The sequence below is a fragment of the Eschrichtius robustus genome, chromosome 2 (genome assembly GCF_028021215.1).
Source record: "Eschrichtius robustus isolate mEscRob2 chromosome 2, mEscRob2.pri, whole genome shotgun sequence".
Taxonomy (NCBI): domain Eukaryota; kingdom Metazoa; phylum Chordata; class Mammalia; order Artiodactyla; family Eschrichtiidae; genus Eschrichtius; species Eschrichtius robustus.
This window is the reverse complement of record NC_090825.1, coordinates 172672120-172694965: the sequence shown is the minus strand read 5'-3', so window position 1 is coordinate 172694965 and position 22846 is coordinate 172672120. Positions and strand designations below refer to the sequence as shown.

At 38.3% G+C, this 22846-nt stretch overlaps 1 protein-coding gene across 1 annotated transcript in view; it reads right to left on the bottom strand.

The window, feature by feature from the left end:
• Positions 1-14450: 14450 nt before the first annotated feature.
• The window catches only part of LOC137758953 (zinc finger protein 177-like), a 33044-nt gene continuing 24648 nt past the window's right edge, over positions 14451-22846 (bottom strand). Inside the window, exon 7 of the mRNA XM_068534902.1 lies at positions 14451-14537. Coding sequence (XP_068391003.1) covers positions 14479-14537 — 59 coding nt within the window. The 3' untranslated portion in view covers positions 14451-14478. The remainder of the gene's footprint in view (positions 14538-22846) is intronic.

Here is a 22846-nt window from a genome sequence, read left to right as displayed (position 1 = left end):
AATCGCAGGCCTATAAACTCTTCCACACCATGCACAGAATACACCACAAACACACTAACTCCATGATATGACAAAGCACCATGAGTTACCTGGAGCAAGAAAATGGTTTTCTGAATCTTGCTACCCATGAGGACAGGTTAAAAAATCCATCTTAGAGTTATACAAATCAAAGTACAGAGAGGCAGAGTTGTGTGCCAGACACAATAAAGTTCATGAACATTTTATCCACCGCAAAAGCACACACACCTTCTTGCATCCCAAATCCCAGAAACGTGAACTGTGGCCATTCCAATCCCTTTTGTATGGCCCAGTGCATGATCTCTCAGCCCACTGCAACTACATGAAGTAAACGATTTGAAAAGAAGCATCAACAAAGACTCACCACATCCCTGAGTCAGATCATGGGCTGCCATCCTGTGAATCTGATAGTGAGAGTTTCCAGAACATTCCATTTCTTGCTCAGATCACTCCAGAGAAGCTTTTGAGTAAATTAAGAGGTTGAGCTCAATTTCTCTTTGAACACTAGAAAGTCTGGGTAACTGGTTTGCAACATCAATCATTAAGCAACTGACATTTTTCCTCAATCATCAAACATCCTTCTGCAGACGAAGCATGTGACAGCCACTAAAAACCATCTAATACGATACCACACAAATATTAACAATAAGAATTGCCATTTACTGAGCACCTATTAGTAGTTCTACATACATAAACTCCTTTAGTCGTCAACAACCACCCCCCAAGATTGGGTATTAAACTGTCATTTAATAACCAAGAAAGCTGAGGTTCACACAGGATTAGGAACTGGCCCCAAATCACCAGCTAGGAAATGAGAGCCCAGAGTAGATACGGGTTAGTGTGTCAAGAGCCTGATCTCCTGTGGTTGTTGTTATTCCTAACACGACCAGAATTCAGGCCAGACCCTCTACTAGGCATAATGGAGAGGAGAAATACAAAAGAGTTTATGAAATCAGAAGTCTCCCTGAGTACCCCCTGCTAGAGCTTGGTTGGGCTTGGAACCTTTGTCTCCCTCTGTCTCTTATCCCTTCATTCAGTTAACAAATATTTATTAAGGACCTTCCTTATGCCAGGCCAGGTACTAGGCAACGAGGAGGGAACACTTCTTCGGGACCTCACAGTTCAGTCGGGCAATGAAAATAATTATGTTGATGATGAGCAGTATAGTTAAAGAAAGAATCCATCCCATTAAAGTATAAGGAGTACCACACATACACAAATATATTCGTGATACATAGACAAGACTGGTTAAGTGTAAGATAAAGACAGAATAGGGAAATAACCACTTCAGAGGACTGTGGTAATTGATACTTCATTTACTTAAAAAGTTAGTGTTCCAATATTGACCCAAAGACATCCAAACTTGAATATCATGATTTTAGAAAAAAATCAAAATACATTTTTAACGCTGGCCACTCCAACAGGGTCTGAATCATGTCATTGTTTTTCTTTTATGTTGAAATTGAAGTCTTTCCATATTATCTCACAGTTAACTCCAAAGACTATTATATAAATATATTTTTCATCTTTTCACCTTTTCATAATACTGATCAGTTCTACTTTTTTTCCACTAAGTACTGGTTTTATTTTTATTCATCCTTTCAGTACATTTTGTTCTACTTCTGCATATCTCATTCAACTTTAGGAGGTAGAACACTTAGTTCCATTTCTTGAACTTCTTTTATTGAATTACAGCATACATATAACTAAGGGAGGCAATCATGAATAAAAATCTCAATGAACTATCAAGAAATGACCAGACCCAGGTAACCACCATTCAGATCAAGAAACAGAATGTCCCAATATCCAGCATCTCAGACATATTCCTTGTCTCTTTTCCAAATCACTAATTCCATGCTTCTAAATCCAAACCCCTATCCTGACATTTAACATTCTAGGCTATTCTGCCTATTTTTGAATTTTAAAGAAACACTATTAAACAGCATGCATTATTTCGTGTCTGGCTTCCTTGATTCAACATTACGTTTGTGAGGTTCATCCAAGTTGTTGCATCTATCTACCTGTGATTTGGCCCTTCTCTTTGCTGAAGAGTATGCCACACAAAATATATTCCACAGTTCATCCATTCTGTTAATTCCCTTTGGGTTATTTCCAATTTAGGGATATTTCAAATGATGCTATGAATAGTGCTTATGTTCAACTGGTGGACATGTGCCTGCATTACTGTCATGTTATCAACATATCATATTTAGTTGGTATCTTTAAAAATGTGTTTCCATTAGCCCTGTATACACATCTCAACCAACAACTGGCACTGTCACTCTTTTTAGTTTTACTTTTGACTAGTCAGTGTAATACTATCATATTGTGGTTTTAATTTGCATTTTCCTGGTTGCTAATCATATCAAGCACCTTTTCATGTATTTGTCGTCTCTTCGTATATTTTTTTGTTTTTGTCTTGTTGTTTATTTTTTAAATTTTATTTCTTTGTTTTGTATATTTTATTTATTAAAGAGCCTATCGAAACCTCTTGATCATTATCCTATTGAGTTTTCACTTGGGGTATTAATCTGTAGGAGTTATACGAGGCATCTATGAGGTAATAAACCAAGTATTAAAGGTCAAATATCATGCCTGCAAATTATTTCAATCTCCTTACTCTCAGAGTTTACCGTAAACATTTAACTATGCACATGAAGACAGATGTAGAGACACTAGATATGTAAAATATGAACAAACAGTTCACAAGGTGACACCTGCATAATTTATCAAATTCCCAACAACGGATGATCACAGCCAGAGCATTTCTGTCCAGTGCTCACCGGAACGCGCTGCAACCGCCAGGTCGGTGAGTAGAAGAGGGCGCTGGGGCAGTTTTCCAAAACGTAAATGCTTTTCCTTCACGAGAAACGACACAAGGATTGCTCTGGCAGTTTTTGAACAGAGGAGCACAGCGGATGGAGAAAAGGCCCCGCTTGCACCGGGGAGACAGAGCCACCACCGACACCCGCCCGGGCGGAGCGGCCAGAGGCTCTTGGAGGGACCGAGGCGGGAAGCCTTGGGCGCGGGGTACTGGCAGGAGGAGGTGCCGCGACTTCTAGCCGGCCGGCTAGGCTTGAGAGGCCGGGGCTGAGCGCCGAAACCAGACGCCAACAGAGGAGGAAACCAACCTCAGACACAGCGAGGAACGCGAAATGAGCCATAAACCGGAAGCAGTTTCGCTTCCGGAACCGCACCGCGTGCAGCACGAGGGGCGGAGCTTCGGGCGCTCCAGGATCCTGAAGAGTTGCGGCGGAGATAGGGGAGGATGGGGGCGACGGCTGCTTCTTCTAGACGCTAGGGAATGCAGCTGGACCGGGATCCAAAGCAGGCTCTCCTTGTCGACCAGGCCTGGAGGACAATGCCTGGCTGGAGGACCGAGCGGAGCGCAGAAGGCCGGGTTAGAAGCGGGACAGACGCGGAGGGCGGGGTTTGTCTACTGCCTGTCCCCGAAGGGTGGGACCCCGGGCGGAGTCAGATCCAAGGCTTGGTGCACAGGCGCAGCAGGATCATCAAATGCTTTTCTACAGGCGTCCTTTTTTTTTTTTTCCCTACAGGAATTCTTGTTTCTTTAGCCCAATGCAAACGATGTACATATATTTCCAAAGATAAGCCTGCTTGTCCATAAAATGGTCTATCCTCCTAATTAATTCAGTCCTCTTTTAGTTTTATTTGTTTGAGATGTAATGCTCACAGCACACAGTTAGTCTATTTGAAGTATACCATTCACTGGCTTTTTTTTTTTTTAATTTTTAAATTTGCTTTTATTATTGAAGTACAGTTGATTTACAATGTTGTGTTAGTTTCAGGTGTACAGCAAAGTGATTCAGATACACACACACACATATTCTTTTTCAGATTATTTTTCTGTATAGGTTATTACAAAATATTGAGTATAGTTCTCTGTGATATACAGTAGGTCCTTGTTTATCTATTCAATATATAGTAGTGTGTATATGTTACTCCCAAATTCCTAATTTATCCCTCCCCCCTCACCCCCCACCACCTTTCCCCTTTGATAACCATAAGTTTGTTACAAAGTCTATGAGTCTGTTTCTGTTTTGTAAATAAATTCATTTGTGTCATTTTTTTAGATTCCACATAGAAGTGATATCATATGGTATTTGTCTTTCTCTGACTTACTTGACAATATGATAATCTCTAGGTCCGTCCATGTTGCTGCAAATGACATTATTTCATTCTTTTTTATGCCTGAGCAATATTCCATTGTATATGTGTACCACATCTTCTTTATCCATTCATCTGTTGATGGACATTTTGGTTGCTTCCGTGTCTCGGCTATTGTAAATAGTGCTGCAATGAACTTTGGGTTGCACGTATCTTTTCAAATTATGGTCTTCTCTGGATATATGCAGAGGATTGGGATTGCAGGATCGTATGGTAGCTCTATTTTTAGTGTTTTAAGGAACCTCTCTACTGTTCTCCATAGTGGCTTTACCAATTTACATTTTCTCATTGGCTTTTAGTATATTCACAGTTGTGCATCTATCACCACAATTAATTTTAGTACATTTTCATAATCACAAAAAAAATCCAGTGCCCTCTTGGCCATAATCTCCTACTCCACTCCTGAGCCTGAGGCAACAGCTAATCTACTCTTTGCCCCTGTGGATTTGCCTATTCTCCACATTTCATATAAATGGAATATTACTATACTGTTGTCTTTGTGTCTGGCTTCTCTGAGTTACATGTTTTCAAGGTCCATCCATGTTGTAGCATGTACCTGTACTTCATTTCTTTTTCTTATTGAATAATATTCTATTGTATGGATGTATCATAATTTATCCATTCACCAGTTGATGGATATTGGGTTGTTTCCACTTTTTTGGCTATTATAAATAATATGGAATACCTTCTAAGCAGTGATCAGAGGAAAAGTCATCCTAAACACTTTTATCCTTAAAAATGAGATAATAATTTTTTTAAATGAGATAATAAAAAACAAATTCCAAGCTCAAAAAAAAAAACCAAAAACCTAGAAATAGAATATCAGTGCAAACCAAGATGGATAAATTTTACAGGAGCTTACACTACAAAAGAGCATCAAGCCCAGATGAATTGGATTTTGGCTTGGGGGATGGGGTTTTGGTAATAACTTTATTGAGACATAATTCACATACCATACAACTGTGTGAATATAAGAACCACTGAATGTACATAAAGTGTACATTCAGTGGTTCTTATATTCACACAGTTCTGAAACCATTACCACAATCAATTTTAGAACAGTTTCATCACCCCCAATACCCCATCCCATCCCCAACCGTAAGCATCCACTAATCTGTTTATTGTCTCTATAGATTTGCCTATTCTGACAATTTCATATAAGTTTTAAAAAAATACCATATGACTTTTTGTGACTGATTTCTTTCACGTAGCATAAACTTTTCAAGGTTCATCTATGCTGTAACATTTATCAATATTTTATTTTTTTAAGTGATGAATAATATTCCTGTTAGTTGATGGACATTTGGTTTGTTTCCACTCTTTGGCCATTGTGAGTAATGCTGCAAAATATTGTTTTACAAGTTTTTGTGTGGACATGTTTTCATTTCTTTTGGGTATATGCTTAGGAGTGGAATTGCTGGGTCATATTGTAATAGTATGTTTACCCTATTTGTCACCTGCAGTGTATGGGGGTTCCAGATTCTCCTCATCCATGCCAACACATGGATTGTCTTTTTAAAAAAGTATTATTATAGCCATCCTAGTTGCTATGAAGTGATATTTCATTGTAGTTTTGATTTTTTTTTTTTTTGAGGCTACAGCAGGACTGGTTTATTCTGCCTTGGGAGAGCAGTCTTGAGAGCAGCAGGTGCCACCCTGTCCCTAGTGGAGGAAGGGCCCATCATTGTAGTTATTATTTTAATTTCACCAATGACTTGTGGGTATTGAGCAGTTTTGTATGTGTTTGTCAGCAATTTTTATGTATTATTTGGAGAAATGTCTATTCAGATCCTTTGATTGTGTTATTTTTTAATTATTGGATTCTAAGAGTTCTTTATATATTTTAGATGCCAGTCCCTTACTAGATATATAATTTCCAAACATTTTCTCCCATTCAGTAGGTTGTCTTTTCACTTCTTTGTGATATCCTCTGAAGTACAGCAAATTTTAATTTTGATGAAGTCCAACTTGTCTATTTTTTTTTTTTTGGTTGCTTATGCTTTTGCTGTCAAATTTAAGAAACATTGTCAAATCCAAGATCACTAAAGATTTACCCCCTGTTTTCTTCTAAGAGTTTTATATTTTTAGCTCTTACATTTATTCTTTTTGTTTGTTTTAGCTCTTGCATTTAGTTCTTTGATCCACTTTAAATTAATTTTTGTATATGGTGTGAGGTAGTCATCCAGCTTCATTCTTTTGCATGTAGATATCCAGTTGTCCCAGCACCATTTGTTGAAAAAACTATTTGTTCCCTTATTGAATTGTTTTGGCACCCTTGTCAAGCATCAGTAGACTGTAAATGGGAGCCCAGATATTTTGATAGGGAAATTATACCAAATCTTCAAAGTTCAGATACATATTCTCATACTCCGTAAGTTGTTTAAGAGCAATGAGAGTAAAGAAAAACTTCCTAATTCTTTTTATGAAGCAAGACAACATTCATATAAAACCTGATAGAATACAAAAATAGAAAATTACAGAGCCATGTCACTTATGAATCTTGATTCAAATGAGCTATGTTAAATATTAGCAAACAGAATACAAAACCACATTAAGAAAATAATAAACCTTGACCAAGTGGAATTTACTCTAGGAATTCAAGGTTTGTTCAGTTATTAGGAAATCTATTAAATAACATACCGTATCAATACATCTAAGAAGATAAATCATATGATTATCTTCATAGATGCTGATGAAGCCTTTGACAAAATTCAACAGCTGTTACTGATATAGGTACTCAAGAAAAATAGAAATTGATGAATACTTTCTTAAGATGACTCTATGAATAGCTATGTGTGTGTCTGTGTCTGTACTGGTGACATTAACTAATGCAGTTAGATAAGAGAAATTAATTGCAAACTTAAGAATTGGAAGGGAAGTAAAACTATCTCTTTTTGCAGATGATATGATATTATGCATGTAAAGCTTTAGAGAATCAATGATAAAATTGATGTAGACAATGAAAGAGTTCAGTATCTTAGCAGGATATGGAATTGCCATATAGAAATCAAAAGCCTCCATCTACTAAACCAATAACCAGTAAGGTGATAGAGAAAAACTCAATTACAATAGCAAAAAAAAGATACTTTGGATTAAACTTAACAAGAAATGTATAAAACCCACATGGGGGACTTTAAAACACTCTTGAAAGACACAAAATAGACTTAAACAAAAGGAAAAACATCCTTTGTTCTTCAATAAAATGCATTAATATCATAAAGTAACAATTTTCCCCAAGTTAATTCAGAAATGTAACATAATCCTAATAAAAATTCCAACAAGCTTTTTTTTTAATAGTGTTAGGCAAATTGATGCTAAAGTTTATATGCAAGAACAAACATCTGATGATACCCAAGAAAGCACTGAAAAACAAGCAATGATGCCCTACTGATGTTAAAACATAGCACAAAGCCACTGTAGTTAAACCTGTGGTATTGGCACATGAATAGGAATCAAATGGGAATATCTCAAAACAGGCCCAAGAACATACAGAATTTTAGTTCATAAAGGTGGTATTTCAGATCACTGGGGCAAAAATAGAGTTTTTAATGAAAAGTGCTAAGACAACTAACTGGTTAGCCATCTGGGAAAAGATAAAATTACATATGTACCTCACACCACCCACAAAAATAAACTCCAAATGGATTAGGGATCTAAATGTGTGTGTCTTGGGGGAGGTGGGGAGCCATACATGTAAGTAGGGTATTCAAGTGATTTCTGGACTGATTAAGGAAAAAGATATGACCATGAGGTGGCAGTAGAACAAACTTTGACAGGTTTGCCTATGGGAAAAGGCCCTCGTGGTATGAGGAAATACCGAAGCTATAACATGGGGGCTGCTACTCCAAAGGGGAGTATGCAAACTCCCATTCCAGGAGGAGAAGGCAATTGCAGAGGGGGGTTTATGTATCTAGCTGATAGTGCTCAGAAGCCTGGTGGGGAGTCTCTGGGTCAGAAAGCTCTGAAGGGCAGCAACACTTGGGGTCTTTATAGCACCAGAATTTATCTTCTCTGTGGCTAGCAGATTTTAGACATCATTTTGGGGATGTCCAAAGCAGGCATGCTCTAAATGGCTGAAAATCTCCTTGTTTGGGCTATGTTTAAAACAATTGAATTTATATATGTATAACTGAATCACTTTGTTGTATACCTGAAACTAACACAATATTGTTAATCAATTATACTCCAATATTAAAAAAAAACTTATATAAGGAAAGAGTAAAAATAAAAACTCAAAAAAGTTGAATTTGTAAATTTTTGAGTTTGACATTGGTGGGCTACTGTGAATAATGCTGCTGTGAATATTGCTATGCAAATATTTGAGTCCCTGCCTTCAGTTCTTTTGGATTGATACCCAGAAGTGGAATATGGTAATTCTCTGTTTAATAATTTGAGGAACTTCCAGACTGATTTCCACAGCAGTTGCATCATTTCACATTCCCACCCATGTTCCCTGCATTGGCAGGCGTATTCTTAACGACTGCGCCACTGGGGAAGTCCTGCTGCCTGTGCTTTTAATGTTGTATCCAAGAAATCATTGCCAAACCAACGTCATGAAGCTTTTCCCTTATGTTTTCTTCTAAGAGTTCTGTAGTTTTAGCTTTTTTTTTTTTTTTTTTTTTTTTTGGCCAAGCCGTGGGGCATACAGGATCTTACTTCCCCAACCAGGGATCAGACCCGTGCCCCCTGCAGTGGAAGCATGGTGTTTTAATCACTGGACCTCCAGGGAAGTCCCTGAACATAAATTTCGTGGAGGATCCACTTTCACATATAGCTGGCTAATCCTAAGCCTGTTTACTCTGCCTTGCCCGTTCCGTCCCATGGAAACCACAGTAAAGGTGCTTGCCCACAGTTCTCCTCCCTTCCTCTGCCTTGTGACTAACCCCAGTGCTTACACTGAGTGGCCCTCCATGAAGTGCTGTCTTTTCCCTGAGGAACTGCAAATGTAACAAAAGTATAAAACTCTTTCTGGTTTCTCTCTCAGTCTGCATGTGGCTTCATGATACTTCACCCAAGGTAATATGAGTAAAACAAATGGGACAGTGAGTAGGACTGTTTGCCCCAAATGAGAAAGAGATGCCACTAGACTGCTCTTGGCTTACTAACTGGATTCACTAGATGGCAGGCTGAGGCGCCCTGGCAGACACCATTGCCTGCTGGTGTGATGGCACTTTGACCTCTGCTACTATGTGCTGTTTGACCTTGGTATCCAGATAAGGCTGGCCTCATAACATGAATTTGGAAGCATTCCCTCTTCAATTTTTTCGAAGAGTTTGAAAAGAACTGGTGTTAATTCTTCTTTAAATGTTTGGTAGAATTCACCTGTGAAGCTATCTGGTCCTTGGCTTTTCTTTGTTGAGAGATTCTCAATTACCGACTCAATCTGCTTATTCATAATTGGTCTATTCAGAATTTCTTTCTTCATGATTCAGTCTTGATAGGTTGTATGTTTGTTTCGGTTTTTTTGGCCACACCGCACAGCTTGTGTGGGATCTTAGTTCCCCAACCAGGGAGGGATTAAACCCAGGCCCTCAGCAGTGAGAGTGTGGAGTCTTAGCCACTGGATCGCCAGGCAATTCCCTAGGTTGTATGTTTCTAAGAGTTTAACATTTTCTTCTAGGTTGTCCAGTTTGTTGGCATATAATTGTTCATATTAATCTCTTCCAATCCTTTTTATCTCTCTGTGACATCAATTGTAATGTCTCCTCTTTCATGTATAATTTTATTTATTTGAATCGTGTCTCTTTTTCTTGGTAAGTCTAGCTAAAGGTTTGTCAACATTATCTTTTAAAAAAAACAACTCTTGGAATTCCCTGGTGGTCCAGTGGTTAAGACTCTGCGCTGTCACTGCTGAGGGCCCAGGTTCAATCCCTCCCTGGTCGGGAAACTAAGATCCCATGCAAGCCCTGCGGTACGGCCAAAAAAAAAAAAAAAAAAAACCCTTAGTTTCATTGATATTTTCTATTGTTTTCCTGTTCTCCATTTATTTATTTCTGCTCTGATCTTTGTTATCTCCTTCCTTCTCTTAACTTTGGGCTTAGTTTGTTATTCTTTTTCTAGTACCTTGAGGTGCAAGTTAGGTTTTTTGTGAGAATTGTTCCATTTGTAGATGTAACCTTTTTTTTTTTTTGATGTGGACCATTTTTAAAGTCTTTATTGAATATGTTACAATGTTGCTTCTGTTTTATGTTTTGGGTTTTTTTTTTTTTTTTTTTTTTTGGCCCCAAGGCAAGTGGGATCTTAGCTCCCTGACCAGGGATCGAACCCACACCGCCTGCATTGGAAGGCAAAATCTTAACCACCGGACCACCAGGGAAGTTCCTATAGATGTATTCTTTTTTTGTTTTTTAATTTTTGGCTGCGTTGGGTCTTCATTGCTGCATGTGGGCTTTTCTCTAGTTGCGGCGAGCAGGGGCTACTCTTTGTTGTGGTGCACAGGCTTCTCATTGTGGTGGCTTCTCTTGTTGGGAGCACAGGCTCTAGCGCGGGCTTCAGTAGTTGTGGCACACGGGCTCGGTAGTTGTGGCTCACGGGCTCTAGAACGCAGGCTCAGTAGTTGTGGCGCACGGGCTTAGTTGCTCCGTGGCATGTGGGATCTTCCCGGACCAGGGCTCGAACCCATGTCTCCTGCATTGGCAGGTGGATTCTTAATCACTGCATCATCAGGGAAGCCCTGTAGATGTATTCTTTTTTCATATATATATATAAATTTATTTATTTATTTTTGTCTGTGTTGGGTCTTCATTGCTGTGCACGGGCTTTCTCTAGTTGTGGCGAGCAGGGACTACTCTTCGTTGCAGTGCACAGGCTTCTCATTGCCGTGGCTTCTCTTGTTGCAGAGCAAAGCCTCTAGGCATGAGGGCTTCAGTAGTTGTGGCACGCAGGCTCAGTAGTTGTGGTGCATGGGCTTAGTTGCTCTGCGGCATGTGGGATCTTCCTGGACCAGGGCTCGGACCTGTGTCCCCTGCACTGGCAGGTAGATTCTCAGCCACTGCGCCACCAGTGAAGTCCCTGTAGATGTATTCTTGATGTACTTGTTAGGAGTAACAAATTCTGCATCCTCCTATTCTGCCATCTTGACTCCTCCCTGTAAAATTTTTTTTTTCAAAGTTAGGTTTTTGATTTGAGATCTTTTTTTCTTAATATAGGTATTCATTGCTATAAACTTCTTCTTATAACTGCTTTGCTGCATCTCATAAGTTTTGGTATGTTGTGTTTCGATTTTTGTTTATTTCAAGATTTTTTTACATACAGTAATGTTAGGGTTTGTTATTACCAGGTCTTATACATCAAGTAAGAAGAAAGAAAATCCTAAAATGTGAATATCTTTGGTTCAGCAATGCCACTTAAATAAAGGTATTTATCTTATGGAAAAGATACAATAGACTTGTAAAAGATTTAACTACAAGGATATTCATTATAGTATTGTATCAGTAGCAAGAAAGATTGGAAACAAGTCTCTAACAACAGGGCATTGCTTTAAATATAGTTTATTCATGTGAAGAAATACAATGCAACTACTAAAATGATGTCCTGAAAAAAATATTTAAATACGTGGACAGCTGATTGAGTTTAGAAAGCAGATTACAAAACATTATAATGTGGTCTTATTTTATTACAAAATATGTGCATAGGAAAATGATTAATTGTGGTTTACGTAGTTGATGGAATTGTGGGTTATTTCTCTTTTTGCTTGTCTTTGTTTTCTACAATAAACATATACTGATTACCAAAAAAAATATTTTTTAATTTCCCTTTTAATTTCTTCTTTGACTCATTGATTGTTCCACATATTTTGCAAATTTTCCAGCTTTCCTCTTGTTTATATCTAGTTTCATACCATTGAGTTCAGAAAAGATACCTGGTATGATTTCAAAAGTCTTCTTGAATTTGCTAAGACTTATTTTGTGACCTAATATGTGATCTATCCTGGAGAATGTTGCATGTGCACTTAAGAAGAATGTGTATTCTGCTGCTGGTTGGATGAAATGATCTTTATATATCTGCTAAGGCCATTTGGTCTGAAATGTATTTGAGGTCAATATTTTCTGTCTGGAAATACTGATCTTTTTCCTCTGGATGATCTGTCCATTTTTGTTTGTTTTTTTGTTTTTGTTTGTTTTTGGCTGCACTGTGCAGCTCGAACCTGGGCCCCCATGGTGAAAGCACTGAGTCCTAACCACTGGACGACCAGGGAATTCCCCATCCATTGTTGAAAGTGGGGTATTGGAGTCCCTTACTGTTATTGATTTGCTGTCTATTTCTCCCTTCAAATCTGTTAGTATTTGCTTAATATATTTAGGTGCTCTGATGCTGAGTGCATATATATTTACAATTGTTATATCCCCTTTATCATTATATAATGATCTTCTTTGTCTCTTGTTACATTTGTTGACTTAAAGTCTATTTTTTCTGATATAAGTATAGCTCCCTGCAATCTTTTGGTTTCCATTTGCATCTTTTTCCATTCCTTCACTTTGAGCCTCTGTGTGTCCATAAAGCTGAGGTGAGTCTCTTGTAAACTATACTGTAAAATATAGTTGGGTCTTGTTTTTTATCTATTCAGCCACCCTGTGCCTTTGGATTGGAGAATTTAACCCATTTACCTGTACGGTAAGGACTTACTAATGCCATATTCCTGTTTTCTGGCTGTTTTACATAGTTTCTTTGTTCCTTATTTCATCTCTTCCTGTCATGAAAAGATGTTTACCCTGAATCTGATTAAACCTGCAAACCTATGCTGTCCAATAAGCTAGCCACCAGCCACATGTGACTATTTACTTTAAATTAGTCAAAATGGAAAATTCAGTTTCTCAGTCACACTAGCCACATTTAAAGTGCTGAATAGCCACATGTGGCTCTAGGATATGATATTGAACAGTGCAGATATAGAACATTTCCATCATCACAGACAGTGGTGCTCTAGACCAGGGTTTCTCAACTTCAGCTCTATTGACATTTAGGGCCAGCCAGTTCTTCATTTTGGGAGGTGTCCTGTGTATTGTAGAAAATTTCACCACATCCCTGACCTCTGTACACTAAATGCCAGAAGCACCCCCAGTTTTGAAAACCAAAAACATCTCCAGACATTGCCAAATGTCCCCTGGGAGCAAAATCACCCCCATTGAGAACCACCACTCTAGAGGTAATTTCCAACTTATGGGAAATGCAGGTAATAAAAAAACAAGCTAAAAGAAACCATGAGAAAACAATGAGACATCCATAATGTGGGATATTCCACAAGGAACTGACATGGATTCTTCAAAATAATGTCATGGAGGGAAAAAAAAAAACGGCAAAGGTACTGTTCTATATTAAAAGGGTGTACAGAGACAATAAAAACCAATGTAATATGTAAACCTTGATTGGGCCCTGGACTAAATAAATAACCAGCTCTGTAAGAATATGGCCTGTGTATTAGATGATATAACTGAACTATTTTTAATTTTTGTAGGTGAAGTAACAATATTGTGCCTAAGTAGAAGAATGCCCTTCTTCCTAGAAGATGCATACCAAAGCATTTAAGTGTCTGTCATAACGTCTTCAACTTACTGTAGTTTTAAATGGTTAAGCAGTGGGTAAAAAGGATAATGGTTGGGGGCAGTTTGTGGCAAAGGGTTAACAATTGATGGTTCCAGGTTGAGTGTATTCAATTCAGTATATTCTTTCAACTTCATGGCAAGTTTAAACTATTTAAAAATAAGAAACTGAGGGAATTCCCTGGCGGTCCAGTGGTTATGACTCCGCACTTTCACAGCTGAGGGCTCAGGTTCAGTCCCTGGTTGGGGAACTAAGATCCTGCAAGCTGCGTGGTACAGCCAAAAAAAAAAAAAAAAAAAAAGTTGATAGGAAGGGGGGCATAAGGGGAATCCACTTTTGGTCAAAAAAATATTTCATGTTATGATAAAATGAATTCTAAATTTTTGAATAATATTATTTTTTCAAAGAAACTAGCATGGCTTCGTAGTGACCATGGCAAGCTACAGCTGAATGAAATGTTACAACACTATTGAGTCTAAAATTATTTCAAAATAAAAAGTTTTTCTAAATTCTATGATGATTAATTCGGAGTACTATTTAATCCTTGGAGTGTGCTCAAAATGCCTGCTTGACAGCTCCACTGCTGTGTGTGATGGTCATGTTAATTTTGAGATGCCCAAAACTGATTCACGATTTTCCCCAAAATTTGTTCCCGCTCCATCTTACCGCATTTCAATAAATGACAGTTCCATTATTGCAGTTGCACAAGCCAAATTCCTTGGAAGTCATCTTTTATTCCTTTTTTTTTTTCTCAGAGCGCACACGTAATCTGCTGCAAAATCCTGTCAGTTCTACAGTCAGAATATATAAAGAATACAGAAAATATATTTATAATTCATCGACATATCACCATCTTTAATGCTACCACTGGACTTCAGGGCTTATCTGTTTCAGCAGCCAGAGTTTCCTTAACTAATATGATTGATAGGAAGAAAGAAAGAAGAGAGATAATGTTAGGTAATAGAAAAAGCATTTTGTATTTTTATATAGTATTCTTCTAGTTATTTTATTTGTGAATTTTAATATTTTTCAGTTGATTCTTAGACATACAATCTTGTTTTGATCTCTTTACCCATTCTTTTGAAATAAGTTTCTTTCATTTCTATAAAATGTCATAAGGCTCTGCTAAAATCTTTTTAAACAGTGTTAAACTTCAAGAATAATGTTAAAACTGAGCTTTTAAAAATATTATTACCCATCTGTTAAAAATAACAATAATAAGCCATTACATGTAAACATAAATATCTTTACTTTTTTGAAGTATATTTTCCAAAACAAAAAATTTAGAGGGAAGAGTAGCATTAGTATATCTCTTTTTTTAAGGAAATTTTTAATTTTGTGATCATTTTTTAGATTGGCAGACAAGTTGCAAAGATGGTACAAGAATCCCCGTTTACCCTTTTTTTTTTTTTTGGCCACGCCACACAGCATGTGGGATCTTAGTTCCTCGACCAGGGATCGAACCTGGCCCCCTGCGGTGGAAGCACACGGTCTTAACTACTAGACAGCCAGGGAAGTCCCTTGCATATCTCTTTAATGTCTACTTAACAGTAACAGCTGGATTCTCATATCTCCTTTTACAATCAATCTGTTGTGATATGTTGTTTTGATTGAAGTATTTAAAGAACTTCAGCTATGCATAGATACGTAGATGGAAAAGGGATGAATATTTTTACAACCTCTTCAGATAACTGTGAATAGTCGTCTTTGATACTGTACCAAAATTAACAAGCAGTTATTTATTTCTTAAAGATTAGTTGCACTGTGGAATCTGAAACCATTATCAATAAACTTGTCATACTCTGTCACAAACAAAAATCAATTTCAGGTTGACTGAGAATTTAAACGTGAAACCAAACGTCAAAAGCTGAAGAAGACAATGAAGCTGAACATATTTAGGATCGGAGTTTGGGGAAGGATTTCTTAAATGAGAAACAAAAAGAAAGACTAACACATTAAACTAAACTAAAATTCAGAATCACTGTTCATCAAGACAGCATAAAGAGAGAGGGACATCCACAACAAAAAAAGAATTGGTATCAGAGATATCACACTTCTAAATATCACAGGGAAATGACAAAGATACAGAGAAAAATCAGCAAAAACATGTAAAGGTAATTCCCAAATGGAAACTCAAAAGAGCCAATAAATATAAAAAGATGCCCATTCTCATTAGTAATCAGCAAAGTACAAATTAAAACGAGATACATTTCACATAGAATACAAAACAAATTTGAACATAAAGATTCTACATTCAGCGCATTCATTTTTAGAGTAACTCATATATACGTGCAATGGGAGGTGTGCGAGAATGTCTACAGCAACGTTATTCATAATGGATAAAAGCTGCAAACAACCCAAGGAGGTAGAGCAATCCTCCATCTCTTGGCTTGGTTGATGGGTACAAGTTTATTGGTTTTTTTTAACTGTACTCATACGTTTTCATCAAATCTTCTCTATTTCCCATTTTTTAAAAGAAAAATGCGGAATAGAAATCATAACTATTAAGGTGGTAGAAATTAATCCAGTATGTTAGGAATCACAATAAAAAAACTGGATGGGTTTACAGACTGAAAGACATTTTCAGATTGGATTGGGGTTGGGGTGGGATCCAGCTACATCCTCTTTACAAGAGGTACATCTAAGTACACAGAAGGTTCAAATGAGAAGGATGGAGAACTATCTAACAGACAGAAAACTGGCATGGCTTTATTAATAACACCAAACAAAACAGACCTAAAAAATCTTTCTCCTTACTGTCTCCAGTTTTTCTCCTAGTTTCTTCTGAACCCACTTCAATCAGGTTTTTGTGGACAGTAGATCACAGCATCAGCTTTGACAGTGACTCCCATTGATATTTTGATATCTGTTGTCAAATCCAGTCAGAAGGAAGGGAGAAGGGCCGAGGAAGGCTGGGTCCGAAGAGTCTTGGACAGAGGCGCAGTCTAGCCAAGTTAGGGCCAGGCCAGTGGGGGGTTGTTGAACCATGCCCATCAGTGGAAGAGCCCTACAACCCACAAATGGGCTTGTACTATATTACTCCTGCCAGGCTTAGTCGCTGCTAGGAACAGTCTTAGCACAACCCCAGAGGTGGTTTCTGGGAAGGTCAGCAACCAGGGCCACCAGCAAACTCAGCCCCCTAGTTGGATACCCAAGGGGTGGGTTCTCATGACTACCGCACCAGCACAAACTACTCAGCTGGGAGTAATAAACATTTCCTGAGAGTAATAAAAAAAAAAAATTCCTGATAGCTCCCCCACCATGAAACTACAATGAAGACTTTTTTTTTTTAAAGAATATTTCTTTTCCTCATGTACCATGAGTCTAGAAATAAGCAGTTCAGGGTCGGTACAGACACTCAGAGAAACCACTGAGAAGCAAAGAGCCTTGTGTTCTGGCTGCGCCATCTTTGCCTGTGGCTTCTGCCTACTGGTCACCTCCTTCCAACCCCAGGCATTGTATTTACTTTCCAGGCAGAAAGAAGGAGGAAGGACCAAGGACAAAGACTGAAGATAACAAGCATGGGACTGTCCCGTTTTCAATGGCTTTCCCAGAAGCCACACCAGTGGCTCTGCCTGTCTACCAAGGCTGTGGGACATTCCTTCAAGAAAGACTAAGAGAGAGAGCTGGGTTTTTCTGTTTTTTTGTTTTACAGTAAACATTTAACAAGTTGAGCAAAATCCAGGTCCTGAGAGTCAGAAGAAGGGGCAGAGTGGACACAGAGGCAGCAAGCAGTGTCTGCTACACTGGGCCATAAAGTCCCAACAGATGCCAGAGAATCCACATTCTATAGGTCACTGACTCTGACCACAAACAACTAGAATGGAAATGAAAAACAAGGCGACTAAGAACCCCTGGCACTGCATCTGGAAAACATATTCCTGAATAACCCATAAGTCTTAAGAGGTTGTCAAAATGGAAATAAGACAGTATTTAGAACTGAGCCACAGTAAGTAAAAAGATTACCTATCACAACTTTTTCAATAACTTAGAGGGCATTTAGAGGGATTTGTGTGGCCTTGAGTATTTATATTATGAAAGGAAACGCAAAGAAATTAATGAGCTAGGGGTCCATATTAAGAATGCAGCATAGGGAACTATACTCAATATTTTGTAATAGCCTGTAAGGGAAAAGAATCTGAAAAAAAAAAAACAAACCCAGATACATATGTATGTATAACTGAATTACTTTGCTGTACACCTGAAATTAACACAACATTCTGTGAATCAACTATACTTCAATAAAAATAAATTAAAAAAAGAAAAAAAGGATGCAGCATAAAGGCAAACCCACATTCACAACATTGGCATGGCCTCTCTCTCAGAACGAGTTCTCTGAATAGTAAGAAGATCCACCCCTGAAAGCCCATCCATAGTCATTATACTAACAGGACCCTCCTCCACGTGTCCTCACGTGTCATACAAGGATGAGTGTTTCTGAAGGCTTTCACAACTTTTTCTGTGAAAAAAAAAAAAAATATGACGGTTTTCCGTGCGGGCATACTTCCTGTCCTATCTGATTCTTTTGAGTCGAATAAAGTGACTTTTGTCAGAAGGCTCTATTTAAGTGTCTACTTTCCCAGGGCTTCTTACATAAGATTTTTTAAAAATAATTTTTAAAACTATATTTCGAATCCTCAAGAAAGGATATTTATGGGAAGAGATTTGATTATAGGTTGTGAGCTGGTAACATTTTATCCATGTTAAATTTCATAAGTGTGGTAATGATATTTTGATTATAGAGGAAAATGTCGGAAGACAGTTCTCCACGGGTAGCTCACGTTTCCACGTGTCTTACTCTGTTCTGGACTATGTCTCGGAGCACAGGGCAGGTTTGTTTGCTGTCCAGTGTAATAAAGTTAAGGCCTCCCTCCGGGGCAAAGATTGGGCAGGTTTGTTTGCAGCTCGTTAGAAAAGCTTGGGGGTTCCTCAGCTGTGACACAAACTCACTGCATGTGTAGCAGCCGCCTGGTCTGCTTCACGTCACCCCTGTGGGACTTGGGAGTCGAGGGGAATTGACAGGAACGTGAAGTATCTGCTGCCTGCTGTGCTGTAATAAAGCTCTTGGTCTCTGACCAAGAAGTCCGGTGTCTTGGCCAACATCCATTAAACTGTGGCAGACTAACTAGTTAGCTTGAAAGTAGGGATAATCCTCAGATCTTACCGTTCTCGACAATGTCCCTGTTCTTGGGGATAAATGCTAAAGAAGTCTGATGTCTAATGGCTCCCCCATTAAAGAAAGTTACACACAAGCAAAGAAAGATACAGAACAATTGTCAAAAAAATGTTGATAACTGGTGAATCTAGGCGAAGGCATGGACTTTGGGGGAATTTCCCCAGCTAATTTTATGGGGCCAGCATATCCCAACAACAAAAGAACAGCATGACAAAAGGAAAATTTGCAGGCTGGTCTCACTCAAAGATGGAAAAATCTTAGCTAGCAAACTGGGAACGATGATGTGTAATAAATATGTGAGGGTCAAGTTACCCAGGAATGCAAGGTTAATAGCACAGTGGAAAAATCAGTTCAAGTAATTTACCACACAAACATGTTAAAAAAAGAGAAGTTACCTATATTCATTCATTCATTCATTCATTCATTCAACAAATACTTATTGAGTGCCTACTATGGGTTCTACCATTGTTCTAGGGGTTTTGAAATACATCAGTGAACAAATATTATCATTTGAGGAGATGCAGAACAGACATTTGATTAAAATGCAACATCTGTCCATGAGAAAGAACACTAACACCCTAGGAAGAGAAGGGAACTGTCTTATCCTGATAAAGTTATGTACAAAAATGTTACAGCAGACACCACACTTAAAAGATAAAATAGGAAAAGAATGCCCTTTAAGATCAGGAAAAAGAGAAGGATGCATAAGACCACTCCTAGTCATAATGGTTCAAGCCCCAGCCAGAGACAGGCAATAAAAGCTTAAGAAAGTTGTAAGGATTAAAAAGGAGCAAAGGAAATCTGTATTTGTAGATATGATTATCTACAGAAATCCACAAAAGATCTATGCATCAGTTATTAGATAGAAGTGTAGTAACTTTGCTACAATCAAACTCAACACACAAAGAAAATTCTCTATGAGGACCAGCAAGAGACATACACCTCTAGGCCTTCTCCAGAAACCTTATACCCTGATATAGTTTAAAGTATTCAGAGCCTAGGAAAGGAAACCATTCCACGTCTCACAAAATGTCCAAAAAGACTTCTAAAGAACACAAGGAAAAGAACCAAATTAAAAAGTGCAGCATGGAAACTACGGAGTAAAAAGAGGAAGGCCCTGAAAGAGAAGACAACATTGCCGAGATAAACAAATACCCCACCTGAACCCCCAATAAATGAGTTAAAGAGTGTTACGCTCTTTAGATCATTCAGTCCAAAAAGGATTCATTAACTGGATGCTAGCTTTTGAGAAAACAGACTGAGACTGGCATCTATGAGGAACGCCACAATTCCAAGGATGACTTCAAAACTGAGTATTAAGGGTGTATCCTGCCACAATGGAGACTGTGGCTAGATTTATCAAAAAGAATGCATAATGGAAGCACCTTTTATAACAGCTTTAGTGAGGTATAACTTACATACCGTAAAACTCACCCATTTGAAATGTACAGTTCAAATGATTTTTAGTCAACGTATAGCGTTGTGCAACTATCAACATGAACCGGTTGTAGAACATTTCCATCAACCCAATAAGATCCCTTATGCCTGCTTAGTTAATCGGGTTCCCCCACCAGAAACAATAACCTACTTTCTGTTTCTATGACTTTGCCTATTCTGCATATGTCACAAATGGGATCATACGGTCTGTGGTCCTTTGTGACTGGTTGCATTCACTGAGCATCATGTTTTGCAAGGTTCATCCATGTTGCAGCGTGTATCAGGACTTCATTTCTTTTTATCGCCAAATAATATTTCACTGTATGGATAACTACATTTTGTTTATCCATTCTCCAGTTCCCAAAAGGGAAACTTTTGGGGTTTCCCTTTTTGGCTATTACGAAACATGTTATGAACATTTGTGTGCAACTCTTTGTGTGGACGTATCTTTTTATTTCTCTTGGGGTCAAATGGTTTTTCATTATGACCACATCATTTTGCGTTCCCAGCAGCAATGTATGTTTCCTTAATTTTGGAAGCTGCATTTCCCTGGTTCCCCTTTTCCCTCAAGATCCATGTTTGTCAATAGAAATTATTATTTTTTAGATTTTTTTTTCCTTTTGGCTGTGCTGCTGCAGCTTGTGGGATCTTAGTTCCCCAACCAAGGCCCCTGCAGTGAGAGCACCAAGTCCTAACAACTGGACGGCCAAGGAATTCCAGATTTTTTAAATATTGAGGATCCAGTGTCCATACTTCAAAGTTGTACATGTGTTTAAAAAAAAAAAAAAAAGCCAATAAGGTGAAGTGCTTTTGGAAAACATGAGCCTCCTTTCTCCACTTATTTATTTATTTATTCAGTTGTGCTGGGTCTTAGTTGCGCCTTGCCAACTCCTTAGTTGCGGCACATGGGCTCCTTAGTTGCGGCATGCGAACTCTTAGTTGCGGCATGCACGTGGGATCGAACCTGGGCCCCCTGAATTGGGAGCGCAGAGTTTTAATCACTGCGCCACCAGGGAAGTCCCTCTCCACTTCCTTAATGAAAACTCTTTGCCTTAAAAGAAGGATCGGCCAGCCTGGCTTCTGTTTCTGTAAATACAATTCTGTTGGTGTACAGCCACACCCATTTATTTATGTATTTTCTGTGGCCACTTTTGTGCCACACGGCAGAGCTGAGTAGTTGCAACAGAGATCATCTGGCCCACCAAGCCTAAAATACTTACTATCTCTCCGTTTATCGAAAAAGCTTGCAGACCCCTGTCTTAAATAGTAAGTTTAAAAATCTGCACAAAATACAGAGTTAAACTACTGTTTTGGAGGGCTAAGAAAAGTATATCAGGCTGACCTGACCTAGAACAGTAAATCTGCCCTGCAAATTAACCCCCAATGCAACTGCTTTAAGGTGTTTAGAGTTCTGTACAAAGCTCTTGATTGGAGCACTGGGAAGGAAACTGGCCTACCAGATCACGTGATGTGGGCATGCGTGAAGAGGGAAAACAGCTTACACGCCTACTAAGCTGTTTGCTACGGTTAAACTGCCCAGGCTTAATGTCAGGTTGGTTTTGTTTTGTTTTGTTTTGTTTTTTGGCTGCTAGGCATCTTGCAGGATCTTAGTTCCCAGACCAGGGATGGAACCTGGGCCCCCTGCAGTGGAAGCTAGGAGTCCTAACCACTGGACTGCCAGGGAATCCCCTCACCGCCCCCCCCCCACCTTCTTTTCTCCTGTCAAATTGCTGCTTCTATTCTGGAAGACAAAAGCATTTCCATTTCCACAGTTTACAGCTTTGTTAATGTTGGGCAAAATCAGTATGTTATGCTTTCTGGGGTGATGGAAATATTTTATATCCTGATTGGGGTAGTGATTATAGGGGTGTATACACTGGTCAAAGCTCACCAACCTATACATTTCAAATGGTGCATTTTATGTGGAAAGTAAGTTATGAGACAGAATTATAAAATTAAACATCGTTTTTAAGAGAGATTCAAAGAAACGATTGCCTACACGAAAACTGTATTTAAAGATTTCTTTTTTGTTCATGGAAATAGGGTATATAAAAAGAACAAAGATATTTAACTATAAAATACTGTGATTCATCAATCAACACACACTTCCATTTCCTGGAGTTCATCTACTGACTTTGAACATAAATTACGTGGTTAAAGATGTAAAGATTTTGAACTAACGTTGATTCACATTGTGTTCTCTTACTGTATTTTGGCTTTTCAAAGTACTGCCCGTTGAAAAGGAAAGTACTATGTTTACAAGTCTATTCGGAAATGTTCAACAAAATTTAGTAGAATTCTTAATAAACATTTATCTCTAGCATTCAAAAACATTAAGAATATATGTTTACAAAGAAAAATTACATTTTTAATATATTAGCATTTAGAATGATAAAATGTGATAAAATATGAAGTGCCTAGGAAGACACCTGACACTCCATGTGCCAGACCTTCATAGGAAAATACATAAAACTTTACTAAAAGATA